The sequence below is a fragment of the Sarcophilus harrisii genome, chromosome 4 (assembly GCF_902635505.1).
Source record: "Sarcophilus harrisii chromosome 4, mSarHar1.11, whole genome shotgun sequence".
Taxonomy (NCBI): domain Eukaryota; kingdom Metazoa; phylum Chordata; class Mammalia; order Dasyuromorphia; family Dasyuridae; genus Sarcophilus; species Sarcophilus harrisii.
Window position 1 is genome coordinate 257,687,629 of NC_045429.1, and position 18,997 is coordinate 257,706,625.

The window sequence follows — 18,997 nt, forward strand, 5'->3', positions numbered from 1 at the left end:
CATGTCCCTAAGCTATACGTTTGTGTTTTGGCAAGATTAGAATCTGTTAGGTAGGAAAATTAAGCTCTGCCAGGAAAGAGAATGGGGGAAAGAAGTTACAAGTCTTAAAGCAGTAGGTTTAGGCATGCAGACTGGAGCCCTTGCCATATGTACTTAGGGTTTTCTAAGGTCACCTGAGGTGACTTTTTGTGTCATCTCACTCCTACTTCCAATTTCTAGCAATTTCTTCCCAATTTCCAGCTATTCCTGATTTTTTTCCCAAAGTATACTGTCTCACTTGTTCTTGTTTGTCCTTGAAGAGGACCATGACATCAGGGAGGTGATGTTATGACACATAAGTGAAGTGGATTTGAGTTTGGGAGGGCTGTGTAAGGTCACCTGCCTCACTTTCCCCTCCAGAACATCTGGGTCCAGGGGCCAAATACAAATAAAAATGAATTTCTTTCTTTTCTTTTCTTTTCTTTCTTTCCTTTCTTTCCTGTCACTTAAAGATTGGGGGAATTACCCAATCTCTGAGATCATGGTTGAAAATATACAGAGGTCTGGAATTAATGGAATATGGATTCTGCTATGGATTCTACACCAAGCAAAATACCTCTATATCTGTGATCCTAAGTCCTGTTGACTTGCCTACCTATTTCTGGTTCAGAATATATAACCAGAAATAGTCCAAACATTAGAGTATACAGGACTGACTGTTCCTATGGATTTGCTTTGTGATCTTGGGCAGATTATTTTACCTCAGTTGATAGTAAATGTGGTCAATAGTCTTGACCTCTGGGTTGTTAAAAAAAAACAGCCCAGTCTGTGGATTGCAAATTCCTCTAATGGGAGGAGTTACATCAGCCTTCCAAATAAGTATTTGCCTCTAGACTAAAGAATAATATTGGAACATAAAGACCTGAAAGACTGTTCTCCTTAATATTTGGTTATGTTTTTGTGAGTGTTATTGGTGGGGAGGGAAGAAATACTGAATCAAAATCAATAATCAATTTTCATTGGAAAATATTTGAAAGGAATGTTTTAGCTGTGTTCACAGGTGAATATACTGTATGAGTAAATCCCTAGCCCCTTACCTAACACACTCTCCCTCTCCCTCCTTCCTTCCCCCTCTCCTACTTTGTCCCTCTCTTGTCCCTCCTTCTCTCTGCCTCTCCCTTTCTCCCTCTTTCCTCTTCCTTTTCTCCCCTCCCTTCTCCGTCTCTCTGTTCCTCTCATTCCCTCCTCTTTCCTTTTTTTCTTTTTCTCTTCTTTTTTCTACTTTTCCCTCACTCCTCCTCCCTTTTTTCCTTTTCTCTCCTTTTTCCTCTCTCACACTATATTTATTTTGCAATTAATCCAGAGTAACAAGGACCCATTCCTAAAAAAAGCAAAAACCTATGAAAGCCTAGGAGTTTAGCTTTCATTACTAACTCTGCTGGATCAAGGTGGTTTTTATCATCTGCTTTTTCAGTAAGACCCTGGGTATCTTTTTCACTAAAGCTTGGACATGTTTCTTGTAGCCCCTCCTAGAATGGAACTCTGCCTGTAAAAAGGACCCCAGATAGGCTTCCCAGCTGGAGGTTTGAAAGCCCCTTTCAGTGGAAGCCTTTTGTCTCTTCCTTGATGGCTCTGAGTGAGCCCTCCCAGTAATTGCTTGCCACTGGGAAATCTAGTGTTGCCTTAGGGACTTTGATGCTTATGTGTCTCCTCTAAAGATTGGAATCTCTTGAAAACGGAGTGCCTCTTTATGTTCTGTAAGCCGAGTTGCAGGGGGGAAGAGGGGGGACAAAAGCAGAGACAGGTGGGCAGCAGCAGCTCTGGAGAAAGAAACCTCACTTAGGAAGGAAAGCTAATCATACTAGAACTTCATACTTTAGAGCTAGAAGGGATCTTAGAGATCATCTGTTCCAGCCCCCTCATTTTACAGATGAGGAAATAGGCAAGGGAGAGAGGGAATGGTTTGCTCAAAGTCCCAGAATTAATATACAGGGCACCTCTCACTACTCCTGCTTTTTTTCCCCCAGAAGCTCAGGTAGTCTTGGGTAGGGGCTGATTTCACCAAAGTGTATGTAGAAAAGAATTTGGGATTTGAGGTTGAAATCACATACAGGCAAGGTTCATGGCTTTATAATAAAAAATTTCAGCCCAAAGAAGACAGCAGGGCTGTTATTGTTACCAAATACCTCTGAGATTTTTGTGACCCTTGATTTTTGATCTTTCTGCTTTAGAAATGAATCCCTTTCACACTAAAAATAAATAAATGAGTTAATGACTTTGCTTCCTCAACTTAATAAAAGGAAATGTTTTACTGAATAAACAATTAAGAGTTAAAACCCAGTTCCTTTGAGGACAGAAAGCCAGTTATTTTAATCATAAGAGCAACCCAAGTTTTGAAAAGAATATAGAACCTTCTTTTTTATTTGTAGAGATGTAAGAACTATAGATTAAAGCATCACATATGATTAGACTTGGTTGCTAGGTTGGTTAGCTGTGAAGGTTTTCTAGAGGCAGCCTTAGTCTCAGTTGAAATAAATAATTACTCCAAAATCGCAGCCAGCTGGTAAAAATGCAAACGTTTATTTCTCCTTCCAAATTAGCCCGGTTAGTTGAGGCCTATCTCTCTGCCTGGCTCAGAGATCTTGCAGCTTTGTCCTTGGCTTCTGCCTCTGCTTTCTTCAGCCTCCAGCCAGCACCAAGGTAGAAGATACGATGAATCTCTCTTGCCTCAAAGATAGGGCTTGTAGGCTTTCTTCCAGAGTGCCCGACCCCCGTTGATGTTCTGGAGAAATTCTTCTTAGCTCTAAGAGCTTCCTCCATATATATCATCTCCCAAAGATTAACTCCTCCTTCTTGAGGCAGGGATTATGGGTTATCTCCTAGAGTGCTCTATGGTCCTAAGAACTTCAAGGGAGGTGTGAATTCAGACTAAACCAGCCCTGAATTCTCCCAAAGGTGTGAACTCCATTGAGTACTTAAATACTTATGAGCTCTCTAAAGGTATGAACACAAGCATCGTTCTATCAGTTCCAGTTAGTACCTTGTTTCAAGTTCTGGCCCAAAATATCTCTTTCTAAGATCAAATCAATCACACTGAACCATGCCAAAACCAAATAACTATTTTCTCTATCAACTCCAATGTCTTAACACTTTGTAAAGATTCCAACAGTTAGCTTTGCTGGATTGCCTTTCCTCCCCTTTCCCACACCTTTATTTATTATTCCTTATTATAATTTTTGAATGATTTTTGAGCTGGGGGAAGGCATAGGTATTTAAGATATTCCAAAAACTTTTAAGCTTAAAATCTCACCGAAACTTTTGGGATATGCTGTGTATTAAGAAATGAATGTGATATAAAAACAAAAGCTATCCTTTTTTATTTTTTAAGAGAGAATGTAGTACTCTGGTGGCATTGGAAGAAATAACGGCTTCAGATCAAATTCTTCTCATCCAATTTCCTTGATTTATAGATTCATTCAGTAAGGCTATATTGAGCATTTACTATGTCTATCACTATGCTGGGTGTCAAAAAGAACAAAGATCATAGAATGAAACAATTCTTGCTTGCCTTCAATATGCTTACATTCTAGAAAATGAGGGAACCAGATAGAGATTTAAGCGACTTGGCTAAGATCAGATAGTATTGAGTGTAAGAGCCAATATTCACATCCTCAAATGCAGAGACATAAGCTATTTGTGTAGAAACCATCTCAAAAAAGTCAAAGGAAGAAAGCTATATTTCAAGGAATATAAATGTAACTAGCAAGTATTACCCATTTATGGGGAATAGAACTGGGAGAATAACTGTGGTGGAAAGAATATTGGATTGAATCAGGAAATCTGGGGTTGACTCAACCTCACTAATAAGTAACTCTGTGATCTTAGAATTACAGAACCCGTGAAAATTTTACTTCTTTCACTTCATTGAACATATTCGTTTATTTTTTTAAAAAATTTTATTATAGATTTTTATTTATGAGATATATGCATGGGTAATTTTTCAGCATTAACAATTGCAAAACCTTTTGTTCCAACTTTTCCCCTCCTTCCCCCCCCAATCCCTTCCCCCAGATGTCAGGTTGACCAATACATGTTAAATATGTTAAAGTATAAGTTAATTACAGTATATGTATACATGTCCATTCAGTTATTTTGCTGTACAAAAAGAATCGGACTTTGAAATTGGGTACAATTAGCCTGTGAAGGAAATCAAAAATGCAGGTGGATAAAATAGAGGGATTGGGAATTCTGTGTGGTGGTTCATAGTCATCTCCCAAAGTTCTTTCTCTGGGTGTAGCTGGTTCAATTCGTTACTACTCTATTGGAACTGATTTGGTTCATCTCATTGCTGAGGATGGCCAGGTCCATCAGAATTGATCATCATATAGTACTGTTGTTGAAATATATAATGATCTCCTGGTCCTGCTAATTTCACTCAGCATCAGTTCATGCAAGTCTCTCTAGGAGTCTCTGACATCACACATTCATTTATTTAAAAAGATTTATTGAAGCCTGCTATAGTCTAACCATCAAGTAGAGTAAAAGTGTGTGTGTATGTGTGTATGTGTGTGTGTGTATAATCTGTATAGTCTTTTAAGATTTACAAAATGTTTTATACCTCAGGTAATTAGACCACATATTATTATTCTTAATTTATAAAGGAGAAATTAAGGTCCAGAGAGTGTTTTATACAAGGTCAAACAGTAATATGTGTTTCTTTCAGTATTTGAACCCAGATCATTTTACTCTCAGATTCATGCTCTTTTTAATGTCCTCTTCAGTATCCTGTTAAATGAAGAGACTTGAGTAGGTGATTTATCTTTAAAACATATATATTGATTTTTTTTTAAAAATTCTTAGATTTTCAGGTATGTTCCTCTGTCCTTTCTTTCCCAGAGAACTATCCATTGTAACAAAGAATAAAAAAAAGATGGTATGGTAGTGGGGAAAGTTTCAGCCATAATCAACCAAGCCTGACATTATATACAAGATTCTGCACCTGTGGATAAATCTTCTCCTTTCCCTCTGGTCCTGCAAAGAAGGGTAGAAAGTATATTTTGTTCCTCTCTTCAGAATTGAGCTTGATTATTATAATTTATAGTGTTCAATTTCAAATTTTTGTTTTTTCATTAAATTGTTGTGTACTAAATCATTTTGAGTACTCTTCTAATTTTAAATCATTCAGATAATCATTAAGCATTTTTATTATATACCTACAGTGGGCTATAATTAGAATTCTCTAAAAGGGGAAGAGTCTGCTTCATTTTAAATGAGATATTTGTAAGGTGTTTAGCACAGTACCTAGCATGTAGTAGGCACTATATAAATGCTCATTCTCTTCTCCTCTTTAGCTAAGCAGAATGGGGAGAGGAGGGCAGAAAAAGAATCAGAGTTAGAACAGGGAAGTTTATTGGAGAAGAGTATTTCTCAAGCTAGATGAATCAACCAGAAGAACCTATTGGCATGCCTCATAGATTCTTTGAAGAAAGGACTCATGGAATATTAGAACTGAAATGACCCCTACAGATAGATCTTTCATCTCCAACCTCCTCATTTTAAAAAGGGGAGGAATAAACAAAACAAAACCCTGAGAATTAGGAGGTCAAATAACACGCCCATTTAAAAAATGTGAATACATTGAGTGGTTTGACCACTTCCGAGAACATGTGGTAAATAGGTATAGTCCTAAAAGACCAGGAGCTATAAAGTGATGTAACATCCAGAATTACTGTGATAATTAGAGACTAACCAATCTGATCCACAGTGCCTAGGAATAGACAAAGCAGATGAGGTGATCACTCCATCCCTGGGACTGATTGTAAGAAAGCACAGTATGCTGAGTAAGTAGCAGCTAGAATGGCTTGTGAAAAGCAAATTGTGCCAGACTAATTTAATTCGTCTCTGTGATAGAGTGACAGGCCTTTGTAGATAAGGGGAAGCAATAGATGTAATCTACCTGAATTTGCCTAGGAGTTCTGAGTTTTATCCTGTGATTCTGCTTGCTGTTACTGGAGGAGGGAAAATTGGACAAAAGGCACTTTTTACTAATAAATGATAGGGGCAGGGGTAGAATAGGGATGAGAGTAGGGGCAACATAGAGAGAGGTGGGACCAGCTGATCAGCTGGACAGGTTAGAAAGTAGTAGATTTGGGAAGAGTAAAAACTAGATGGAGAAGCAAAGGGTCTTTACTATATATAGGAGGCCCAGAGGGTGCTTGGAAAGAGAGCTCTTAAGGTAGAGGGGAGAAAAAAATCATATGTCTCTGTCTTTATAGAGTGGTCCCTAGAAAGTACTTTATTGGGGAAGGGGTTGAGAAGACAGCCTTCAACAATCCTCTTTATAAGTTTTATTCATGGAGTATACAGTAGCATTGCCAGCTTTTTGGGGTTTTAGGTTAAAGTTGTTTCCAGTCATCCAGGTTCCCATCTTTCATCTTCCTTGCTTGACCTTTCTTCTTCCACATATAATCAGGTGCCAAGTCTTGTCCGTTCTCCATCCACTCCATCTCACCTCTAGTTCTCTAGATATTTCACAACCTTCTCCTTCACAAACTTTCCATTTTAGACAAACTGGTCAATATGAATGAATGAATAAATGGGAATTTATTAATTTTGTCTTTTATCACCTTTGTTTATGCCTTTGGATACTTTTTTTTGTTCCCCAGGCCTGGATTGTATTTCCTCCTCATTTCTACCTGTTAGAATCAATCCTTAACCTCCTTCCAAATTTACTGTGTGGGAAGCTCTTCCTGATCTTCCTAGCTCTTCAAATCATCTTGTATTTTACCTATTGACATGTTATATCCTTCAGTAGAATTGACTTCTTTTGCTTCAGCAATGCCTGGAACATAGTAGATGCTTAATAAGTGTTTGTTGACTAGACTACGAATAATAGCACTGTACATTTGTTTAGTATTCTGTAGTACTTAGAGTATTCTTTTTGCATTTCGTCTTTTTAAAGTTTTTGTATCACTATCATTTTAAATTATATTCTCTTCTTCCCTTCCCTTTTCCTCCCTTTTCCCCAGGCAGCCCACTCTTACGTGGTATAGTTATTGATATGTCATTTCTTCCATTAGAATATAAACTACTATATAATATAATTTGTTTATATAAATGTTTTTTCTTTTGATAAAAGTGATTGGATATAACATCTATTCATTTATCTACTTCCTTGAATTTATTTTCATTTTCATCTGACTATATTTTGGGAGTAGTAGTGAATTTCCTATTTACCTCTCACTTTATAATATTTTGCTTCCTTTAATTTGCTTTAAATATATTTCCTTCAAACTTAAAAAAGAATATAAGCCCCTTGAGGGCAGAGATTGTTTTTGCCTTACTTTGTGTCCTCAGTTTTTAGTGCAATGCCTTGTATATAGTAGAGGTGAGGAAACGAAAGGAATAAGAAGAAAATGTATTCATTAAATTATCATTAAGCACCAGTGCTAGGTTCTGGGCCTGTGGAGGTCTGATGTCATTCCTAATTTCTCCATCCTCTCACTCCTTCCACATCCAATAAATTCTAGTGTCTCTCTTATTACATGATAAATACTCTGTTGATATTAAAGCTCTAATAATTTGGGTTCTTCCTACTTTTCCTTCTTTTTTGTTTTTTTAAGACATGATATAGTTTTTATTTTCAAAAATTACTATTCCTGATTATAAAGCTTCTCCAAGCCCTGGAACTGTCAAGTCATTATAAAATCGATAAAATACTTTTTGCATAACTACACTCTGATATGGGACATGCAAGTAGCATTATCAACTTCATTTTGTGAATGAATAAACTTGAGTCTCAGGGAGGTGATGTCACTCATTGTTGCCCACTGTCCCACAGCTAATAATAATTCTCAAAGTGCTTTTACTATCTTTTGCCTCTGTCTGTATCCACAGCACTTAGCATAATGTCTGGTACATAGTTCCTTCATACTGTTCCAATGCCCTTATGTTATATTCCCCTCTCATCTTCTAAGATACAATACAAAGATACAATGTTCTTTGAACCCTTCACACCTCAATTTCCTATCTCTGACTTTTGCACTATCTCCCATAACTGGTATGCTCTCTCTTTCACCTCCTAGTTTCACTAACTTTCTTCCTCCATAGATCCCTGCTTTTTGCAGGAAGCTTTACTAGTCCCTTCCAACTACTAAGAGAGAGAACCTTCTATCTATTCTATATTTATCATTTATATACCTAGTTATTCACATAATTGTCTCCTTCATTAGACTATGCTTCCTGAGGACAGAAACTACTTTTGCCTTTTTTTTTCTATCCCCAGTGCTTTGCACAGTTCCTGACATATAGTTTGCCCTTAATTAATGGTGATTTACTTGACACAACTTGTATATATTAGAGACAGGAGTTGAAATCAAATCTTCTTACTAATAATAACAGCTCACATTTTATAATATTTTTAAAAAAAAGTTTACAGGGTTCTTTTCTCATAGTGATTGAGAATTGAGTAGGGGGTGGGTGTGTGTGTGTGTGTTTTCATGTCTGCACCTTATTTCATTGGTATAACTAATTTTTGATGAGGTAAATACCTTCTTATCAATTCAGCTCAGCAGATAATCTATAACTTAGAGTCTTAAAAATTTATTTGAGTCACTGAGAGGGCAGGACACTTGCCCAATATCACAGAGCTAGCCTCTCTTCTCGATTCTGAGACTGATTCTTTGTTATACATTACCTGATGCTGCCTGCCATGTTTTCATCATTCTGTAAATTTTCAAGTATCTAGTAGTGGTGTTAAGTACACCAGTAGACATAGAACATATCATTGATATGGGTACCAGGAAGCCCTCTGAAAGCCACAGATTACAATCCAGTGCCACTATGGCCAGCGTTGCAGATTAAATACTTGCAAAATTTTTGTCTCTCTTACTTGATGGTTAATGCCACCTTTAACTTCTATCAGTGCTTATCATTGGTGACAGTGAAGGAAGGACATTGTGGAATGGATTAATTACAGATTCTTCTATCAGTGCCCCTACAAAATCAACCAAGGAATGGCTAAATAAATTATATAAGTGAAATAGGATATTATTTTACTGTAAGAAATAATGAGAGGAACAGCTTCAGAGAAACCTGAGAAAATTTGGATGAACTGCTACAGAGTGAAATGGGCAAGACCAGGAAAACAATTTATACTATAACACCAACATTGCAAAGACACAAGTTTGAAAGACTTCTGAACTCTGATTGATGCAGTGATCAGCTGTAATTCCAGGAGAATGATGATGCTTGTTACCCACCCTTTGATTTAGAGACAACAAACTTCATAATGTATCATAAATATTTTTGGACATGGATGGTATATGAATTTGTTTTTTCTGTCCTTGCATGAAGATTTGTTTTGTTTTATTTTTCCCAGTGGTAGGGGAGGGGATTGGAAGAAGAATAAATGAAATTGGGGGAAAAATGAATTAAAAAGCTCTTAGATTTGGTACTCTCCTAATAGATTCGTTCTATCATATCCATTTGCAGAAAGATAGCAAAGAACCAAGCTCAGACCAAGACTTAGGAACCCTCTGATCTGCTGCCAGACAGGAGTATGAGTCATTTACCATTGCAGGCACAGCAGAGATGTGTTCCTGGGACTTGGGGGTCAGACTCATTCTGCTTGTCCCCAGAGGGAGGCACCCAGAACACTGAATGGGTGGAAATTGCAAAGGCAAATTTAGGCTTTGTGTCAGGGAAAACTTCCTAAGCATTCCAGTTCTTCAGTAGTGAAATGAACTTCCAGGAGGTAGATGGGAGTAGGATGTATGTGAAATGGCACAATGGTAAATGGGTGGTTAGAGCTGTGATATAACAGGTTTCAGTCTGCAGTCAGTTCAGACCCACTTGTTAGTTGTATACCATTCTAGCCTAGCCTCAGAAGCTTACTGGCTGTGTGACTTTGGACAAGAAAGGTAGCTTTAATTTCCTAGCTATAAAATGGGGGTGGTAATAGTACCTCCCATTGTTGTTGTAAAGATTAAATGACATAATTTTTTTTTCATTTTTCAAAATACATGCAAAGATAGTTTTCAACATTCACCCTTGTATTTTACAACCCTTGTGTTACAAATTTTTCTCCCTCCCTCTCCATCTCCTCCCTCCCCTAGATAGAAAGTAATCCTGTATAGGCTAAACAGTGACAAGATATTTGTAAAGTACTTACTAGTGCATGACACATATTGGTAATTATATACATGCTAATTATTTTCATTATTTTTGTAGTGAGGATTTTTTTCAGTTATAAGCTGGATCCAGTGACCTCTGAGGCTCCTTCCACTCTTGTTTTTATTATTATTTTTAATGTTGTCTTGCATTTTTATTTTGTTAAAACATTTCTAATTACATTTTGATCTGATTCAGACTATACTCAAGAGGGCTGTGAGTTTGATAGCTCTTTCTTACAGCACAGTAATATTCTGTTACATTCATATTTCACCATTTCTTCAACCATTTCCCACTTTAGAAGTGATGCCTCCATTTCTAAAATTCTGTGCTTCTAAGTCTCCCAACCTTCATAGACATGTAGGCCATTCCTGCAAATCTCCAGTGGCTATCTTGGAATCAACAAAATTTATCCACTAAAGTGGAATCACTGCCCTTTTCCAAAATGCTTATTACTTAAAAGAAGGGATGATGAGTTTTTGACAAAAAACTTAAGCCCCATGGTCCTTAAAATTCCCAGGAGTCTAACAGGTTTAATACTAAGCATGCTGACTTGTTTCCTGTTCCTTCCACAGAGAGCGAAACTGTTCAGTATCACTATGGACTGAAGGATCTGGTCACAATCTTGTTTTACATTTTCATCACTATCATTTTGCATGCTGTGGTACAAGAGTACATCTTGGATGTAAGTATTACCCATCCTTAGATTCGGTTCATTCTCCGGTACTTTCTGCCTGAGTTGAAGTCAGACAGGTTTGAATTAGATCCCATTCCAGTGTCCCCCACTCTCTGCCACCCAGCCTCCAGTGTGCAAGTTGCAATCCTTTAGTCCCATAGACCCATTACCATGGTTGTTAGGCTTATTCTGTGGTCATGAATAATTACAACTTAGAATTGCCGAAACAAAAGCCCTGTCTACTCATCATTCTCACCAAGGAGGTTATTTTCTTCATTGCCTTAATATAGATGTACACAGGCCTATTATTGGGACAGCTAGATGGTACAATGGAGAGAGCACCAGCATTTGAGTCAGAAAGACCCGAGTTCAAATCTTACCTCTGACACGTAACATTTGAGCAAGTCATTTAACCCCAATTGCCTTGCTAAACAAAGAAACAAAAAACACAATGCTACTATTTAATTCTTGCTAATCACCTCAGTTTCTTTTCATTTCTTATAGTGCCTTGAGTCAGTCCTGGACTTGTAAGCCTGGATTTACAAGGTCTGGGTTCACATTTCACCTCTAAGATTTACTAGTAACTATGGACCCTTAATTACTTACTTAATTAAATTAATTAATTAAAACAATTTAATTAATTAATTGATGTTACTTAATTGTAGAATGTCAGTATTGTTCATTAAATAAAGAAGTGGATCTAGATCAATGATTCTCTAACTAAATACTCTTAAAAATTGTGCTTTTGTTTGTGCAGGTTATCATCAATATCTTTTTGTTATCTCGCTCTTATTTCCAAATAAAAGCCTTCCCACCTCCCCTTCCCTGAGAACTATACTTTTCAACAAAAAATAAAAAGAAAATTTGTTGAATTGAAGCAGTTCAACAAAACTAATCAACATATCAGCCAAGTCAGATAGTATAGGAAAGTAGGATAATCTGCTTCTGAAAAGAAGAAAGGGTAGTATATTTTACCATCTTTTCTTAAGGGTCAAGTATGTGAAAATTCATTGAGCTCTTAATTTATACTTCATACATACTAAAAGAAGAAGAGATCAGAAAAAACATAAGTCACAGACTTTATTTAAGGCAAGTCTTAAGTATGGAGAGTTATTTATGTTCCTTTGTCTAAGACACAGTCTAGATCATTCAGACTCTCCCAAGCTTGTGTCTGGCCTGGCATAGCATATGATTTGAGTGGCAAAGCGTATGACTTAATACTTCAGTGTTAAATACCTACTTAGTAGGTATTTAATAAATACATTTCAAATCAATGCTTGCTTCACACTTTTAATATTATTAATATTATGTGGGAAGGAGACGGAAGTTGTATGTACATGTTTTTTTTTTCTTTTTTTTCCTTTAGAAAATCAGCAGGCGACTTCATCTCTCCAAGGTCAAACACAGCAAGTTCAACGAATCTGGACAGCTGGTAGCCTTTCATCTCAGCTCCTTGGTCTGGTGCTTGTATGTTGTTGTGACGGTGAGTGACAGTCATCATAGAAGGTTACAATTGGCAGCCTTTTATTAGGGGGGTGGTCTAGATTGAGTGGAACATGCTGTCAGCATTTAAAGAGCTAATGAAAATAATTGCAAAGTACTTAGCAGACTAGAAGAAACTAATAAGTACTTTATAATCCTGAAGTACTTTCTGCCTAAGAACTAAAAACATTTTTTTGCCTAGAATACAAATGTGGTTTTGGGGAGACCACATTCCCATGGGCATTCAAAAGCCCCCTATATTCTGATTCAAATTTTCCAACCTTTGTCTCTCACTCTCATCTCTCTCCCATTGTAGTAAAAGTGGACAACCCACCATTCCCCATTCTGTCCTATCCTGTTTCTTTGGGCCTTTTCTCATTCTGCCTATGTCATACATAGAATGGACTTTTCTCCCTTTCTCTGTTCAAGTTCTTCCAACAGGATCGAGGTTATGTTTCTTTGACTTTTTCCTCTTTCCCAGTATAAAGTCATCTTTCCCTGCTAAAATTCTTCACTTTGGAAGAATTCATCACATTCTTTTATATATAATAATTATTTATGTCCTTGAGGGCAAGGGGCTATGTCACAGTTCTACTAGATCAACTAGCTGCCTCAGATTTTAAGACTCTTGATCTCTATTACCTTGATTGTTGTTCTCTTAATAGCAAAGAACATTAGATCTCTTATTTCATCGTTAAATCCTTAACATATAACACAGTTGCACATAGGTATCTCTAGGTTTTAGCTTTAAACACAATAGGTGCTTAATATGCTTAATGGATGGAATTGCTTTTTAACCCAACAATATTTCTGTGACAGAAAGGGATTGAGCAGGAGCAGAAAGTGGAGAAGCTCAGCAAAGAGGATAAATATCTAATTCAAGGCCACAGTTGGTTACCAACTAGAGCCAGTCTCTTATTTTCCACCAAAAATTTGCAGTTTTCCTTGTTAAGAGTACTGATTCTAACAACTCAAATCTTTTTATGGATTTTTAAAAATATATATCTTTATTATATGTGTGTGTGTGTGTATATAGATATAGATATATAAAGATATATTATATCTTTTATGATAAATTCAATTACACAAACATTCTTATGCCTGAAATACCTCTACATGATGGGTCATTCATGAGCATTCGATGTATAGTAAAACAATATACATTATGTTGAGATCCACAAGGACTGTTTCATTCATACCAGTTGTATCCCCAGTACCTGGCACTTATTAGATGCCTTATAAATATCTTGAATGATTAGAGAGAGCACAATTATTAACCACAAGGAGGTTTTCCAGAAACTGATTAAGGTTCTTCAGTCAGAAGGCATTGTTAAAGGGATTACCACTTGCCAGGTACTGTGCTTACAAAGAAAAGCAAAAATAATTCCCCATTCTTATGGGGAAACAACATGTAAATGACTTGGTACATAAAAGATTTATTCAGAGAAGATAGAATGTAACATAAAAATGGAAAGCATTACTAGCTAGCTCTCCCAGAGAATGGGAGCTTTGACTTGCATTTTAGGGGAAATCTAGAGGCTTAAAGCAAGATCATTCTGGACATGAGGAACATGGAGACAAGAGATGAATTGTCATATTCAAAAAACTACAGGCAGACCAGGCTTGCAGGATCAGATATGGAAGACATATGTGACCTGTATCCAGACATAGTAGGGTTTGGATACAAGAAAATTTCAGCACATCAAAAGAAGTCAGTCAGTCATGTAGTCTTCATCACAGCAAGCCTTGACCAGTATTACCACTGAAGTCTTTAACAATAACACTCTCTTTTCCTGGAACTACCATCTGTAAACTGCCCTCATGCAGGACATGGAGCCAGCTTTGTATGAAATCCAAACATAACCCTTAGGAAAATTGGCAAAGCTCTGGTTCCTTCCAGCTAGGAGATCCATGAGCCCATGTTCTAGACTCATACATTAAAAGCTGGAAGCAATTTTGGAAATCATTTTATAGAGAAGGAAACTGAGGCCCAGGATAGTTAAGTAAATGCTAAGTGCTTAACAAATATTATTTCATTTGATCCCCACAGCAGCCTTACAATAATAGCAATGATAGTTGTTTTTATCATTCTCATTTTACCTTGGAGGAACTGAGGCAAACAGGTAAGTGACTGGCCCCCAATCATACGGTGGTGTCTGAGGCCTATTTTGAACATATGTTTTCCAAACTGTAGGCCCTTAGCTGCCTCCCTAACATATCCTGAGGGAACAGTCTTGATCAACCAAAGCCAGAACCAAAATGGCTCCTTCTCCTTCTTGTTAATGATAAACAGGAGAGCAACTTGCTCAGTTACACCAGGGATTGAATAGGGAGGAAGAAGGCCTCTGCATTATTCAGGCCCTTGTGAATGGTAGACACCTTCTATATCGCTTACTATTCCACTCACATCTAGGTTTAGAGGGCCTTGGCCTAGCCATGTAACATAAAAGCCTGAGCTTGCTGGAAGCATTCAACATGCAAGTGAATGTAAATTCTGACTTCCCTTCCCACTCCTATCCCCAGATTTCTCCTACTGTCCACTGGAGTTTTGAAGTGAGGGAGGAGTGGCTTGTCTCGTCTCCTTACAAAAGTATTGCTTCATCTCTCTGAATCACATTTCTTCTTCAAACACCACCCCAGACATTCTTTTCTTCCCTTCTTCATGCCCTCTCCCACAATGTGACACATTTAGACCAGGTTTAGGGGCCAAATGTCATTACTTGGGGTGATCTTTTTTTTTTAAACCCTTGGAAAAAGTGAAACATTCAGTTGTTTTCATCGTTTTCTCCCCATCCTCGCCCTCCAGGGATTTCTTCTCTTCCTCTCTGGATTTCCATTAAACAATAATGGTAGTAATTAATTGAGGGAGAGGATGTGGAATAAAGGACTTTTTCTTTTGGGAAGCTCTAGATTGTCTTTTATCAAAGCATGGACCAGCATTGCTCTCTTCCATTTAATATACAATACAGGAAACAGAGACCCAGAGAGATGATATGCTGTTCTCAGGATACTTGCAGAAAATGCCATTGGCACCAGTACCTCTGGACAGCAGAAATATAAAATGTTTCTAATGTGGAAAAGAACAGCTATTATTATTTTTTTTTTTCAATTAACAAGCATTTATTTTCTCTCCCAGCCCCCACCTCCTATTTAAAAGAAAAACAAAACCCTTGTAACAGATAAACATAGTCATAAAAAATGAATTTTTATATTGTTCATGTCTACAAATGTATGTCTCGTTCTGCATCTTGAGTTTATCTCCTAGTCAGTGAGTGGGTATTTATGCATTATCATCAGGCTTCTTGAATCATTGTTTATCTTAAAGAGTTCTTAAAATGTATAAAGTTGTTTGTTCTCCTGGGTCTGCTTACATGACTCTGGATCAGTTCATAAAAGTCTTTCCAGGTTTCTCTAAAGCTGTCTCTTTCCCTGTTCCTTATGGCACATAATTATTATTACATTCCTATACACTCATATTTGTTTAGATTTTCCTTAATTCATAGGCACTCCTTAGTTTCCAATTCAGAGCTAGAAAGTATTTAGTTTTAAATTAATTTTATTCAAATAATAGAAATGACTCTTCTGGCTAACCATTCCCAACTTCTTAAAACTAAGTTGAAATCCCTGTTCAGTCTTGTTGTTGTTGTTGTTGGCTCATAGGGAGAAAGTTTTCAAAAGAATAGTAAAAGTCTTTTTTTTCTCTAAAATTCTCCTGGGATAGCAAACTTCATATAGAATAGGTAACATCTTATATTTAGAGTCGGGGGTAGGGGAGTCAGAGGTCAGCCCTCTTATAAATGAAGAAACTGAAGCCCACAGTGCTCATAGCATTGGATATTTTGAGTTGAACTTGGGAGTCAAGAAGAGTTAACTTCCTATCCCATTTTAGATACTTATTGCTTTTAACTTCTCTGTGCCTTAGTTTCCACATCTGTAAAATTAGATGGTTGAGATTGATGGCCTCTAGGCCATTATCTTGTGGATACTATCATATTTTTGAATAATATTTTATTTTTCCAATTAAATGCAAAATATTTTAAAATTCATTTTTTAAAATTTTGAGTTCCAAATTTTCTCCCTTTCCTCCCCCTAACCTGAGACAGTAAGCAATTTTATAAAGGTTATTACATGTGCAATCATGCAAAACAGTTCCATATTAGTCTTGTAGTGAAAGAAAAAACAAACCAAAAAAAGAAAAAGAGAAATAGTATGCTTCGATCTGAATTCAATTCTTTTTCTGGAGATGGATAGTGTTTTTCTTCATGAATCCTTTGGAAATGAATTGTATCACTGTATTACTGAGAATAGCTAAGTCATTCACAGTTGAAAATAGTATAATATATTGTTAAACAATATAAAATGGTGTTATTGTGCGCAGTGTTCTCCTGTTCTGCTATCTTTACTTTGCATCGGTTCATGTACATCTTTCAGATTTTTCTGAGAGTATCCTGCTTGTCTTTTCTTTTTTTTTAATAACTTTTTGTTTACAAAACATATGCATGAGTAATTTTTTCATCATTGACTCTTGCAAAACCTTGTGTTCCAAACTTTCCCTTCCTTCCCCCTCCCCGCCCAGATGGTAGGTAGTCCAATACGTGTTAAATATATATAGATATATAATATGTATTAAAATATCAAATCCAATATATGTATACATATTTATAGTTATCTTGCTGTACAAGAAAAATTGGATCTAGAAAGAAGAAAAAAAAAAAAAAAACCTGAGAAGGAAAACAAAAATGCAAGCAAACAATAACAGAAAGAGTAAAAATGCTATGTTGTGGTCCATACTCAGTTTCCATAGTTCTCTCTCTGAGTGTAGCTTCATTACTGAACATTTGGAACTAGTTTGAATCATCTCATTGTTAAAGAGAGCCACATCCATCAGAATTGATCATCGTATAGTCTTCTTGTTGCCATGTATAATGATCCTCCTGTTCTGCTCATTTCACTTAGCATCAGTTCATTTAAGTCTCTCAGGTCTCTCTGAAATCATTCTGTTGGTCATTTCTTATAGAACAATAATATTCTATAATATTCATATGCCACAATTTATTCAGCCATTCTACAATTGATGGGCATCCACTCAGTTTCCAGTTTCTAACTACTACAAAAAGGGCTGCCACAAACATTTTGGCACATTTGGGTCCCTTTCCTTTCTTTAATATCTCTTTGGGATATATGCCCAGTAGAAACACTGCTGGGTCAAAGGATATGCACAATTTGATAGCTTTTTGAGCATAATTCCAAATTGCTCTCCAGAATGGTTGGATCCATACAACTCCACCAACAATGTATCAGTGTCCCAGTTTCTCCACATCCTCTCCAACATTCCTCATTATCTTTTCCTGTCACCTTAGCCCATCTGAGAAGTGTGTTGTGGTATTTCAGAGTTGTCTTAATTTGCATTTTTCTGATCAATAGTGATTTGGAGAACCTTTGTATGACTAGAAATGGTTTTAATTTCTTCATCTGAAAATTGTCTGTTCATATCCTTTGACCACTTATCAACTGGAGAATAGCTTGAATTCTTAGAAATTTGAGTCACTTCTCTATATATTTTGGAAATGAGGCCTTTATCAGAACCTTTAACTGTAAAAATGTTTTCCCAGTTTATGGCTTCCCTTCTAATCTTGTCTGCATTAGTTTTGTTTGTACAAAAGCTTTTTAACTTAATATAATCAAAATTACCTATTTTGTGATCAGTAATGATCTCTAGTTCTTTGGTCACAAATTCCTTCCTCCTCCACAGGTCTGAGAGTTAAACTAGTCTATGTTCTTTTAATTTATTTATAATATCATTCTTTATGATTATATCATGAATCCATTTTGACCTTATCTTGGTATATGGTGTTAGGTGTGGATCAATGCCTAGTTTCTGCCATACTAATTTCCACTTTTCCCAGCAGTTTTTGTCAAATAGTGAATTCTTATCCCAAAAGCTGGGATCTTTGGGTTTGTCAAACACTAGATTGCTATAGTTATTGACTATTTTTTCCTGTGAACCTACCCTATTCCACTGATCAACTAGTCTATTCCTTAGCCAATACCAAATAGTTTTGATGACCGCTGCTTTATAATATAGTTTTAGATCTGGTACAGCTAGGCCACCTTCATTTGTTTTTTCTCTTCATTAATTTTTTTGAAATTCTTGACCTTTTGTTCTTCCATATGAATTTTGTTATTTTTTTTAGGTCAGTAAAATAGTTTCTTGGGAGTTTGATTGGTATAGCACTAAATAAATCACCGAGGCTACTTATTGCCAGGGCCATACATACCAATCTTCCCCAGAAACACATGAAGACAAGCTGATGTTAAGGTGCCAAACAGCTTTTGTTTATTGGTAATCTCAGCAGGGGTTAGCAGGAAGCAAGAGCAAGTGTATTGTATGTCTCTGCATCTCTGAATCTCTCTACCTCTCTGCCTTTCTCTACTTCTCTCCGCATCCTTCTTTTGCCTATGGACTTAAAGCTGGTTATTTATATTTGATCTCCTCTGGGAATACCCTGTGCCTAGCCCACTCAGCATTGCGTAGGTGGATGCACAGAAGGGAGACACCTGGAGTTAGTGCTGCGTCCTAAGAAAAGATCTAGCAAGAGAACACACCTCTTGTCTTTCAAGGAAATACCTATAAGACACAACCTCCTACCTCAGAGGCCAAGCCCTTTTTTACTTTCTGGGTCTACCCTA

The 18,997-nt window shown here is 36.7% G+C and overlaps 1 protein-coding gene across 1 annotated transcript in view; it reads left to right on the forward strand.

Moving 5' to 3' along the window:
- The window catches only part of TRAM2 (translocation associated membrane protein 2), a 107,262-nt gene that overhangs the window by 66,853 nt on the left and 21,412 nt on the right, over positions 1–18,997 (forward strand). The window contains exons 3-4 of the mRNA XM_031964726.1: positions 10,725–10,834; positions 12,192–12,308. Coding sequence (XP_031820586.1) covers positions 10,725–10,834; positions 12,192–12,308 — 227 coding nt within the window. The remainder of the gene's footprint in view (positions 1–10,724; positions 10,835–12,191; positions 12,309–18,997) is intronic.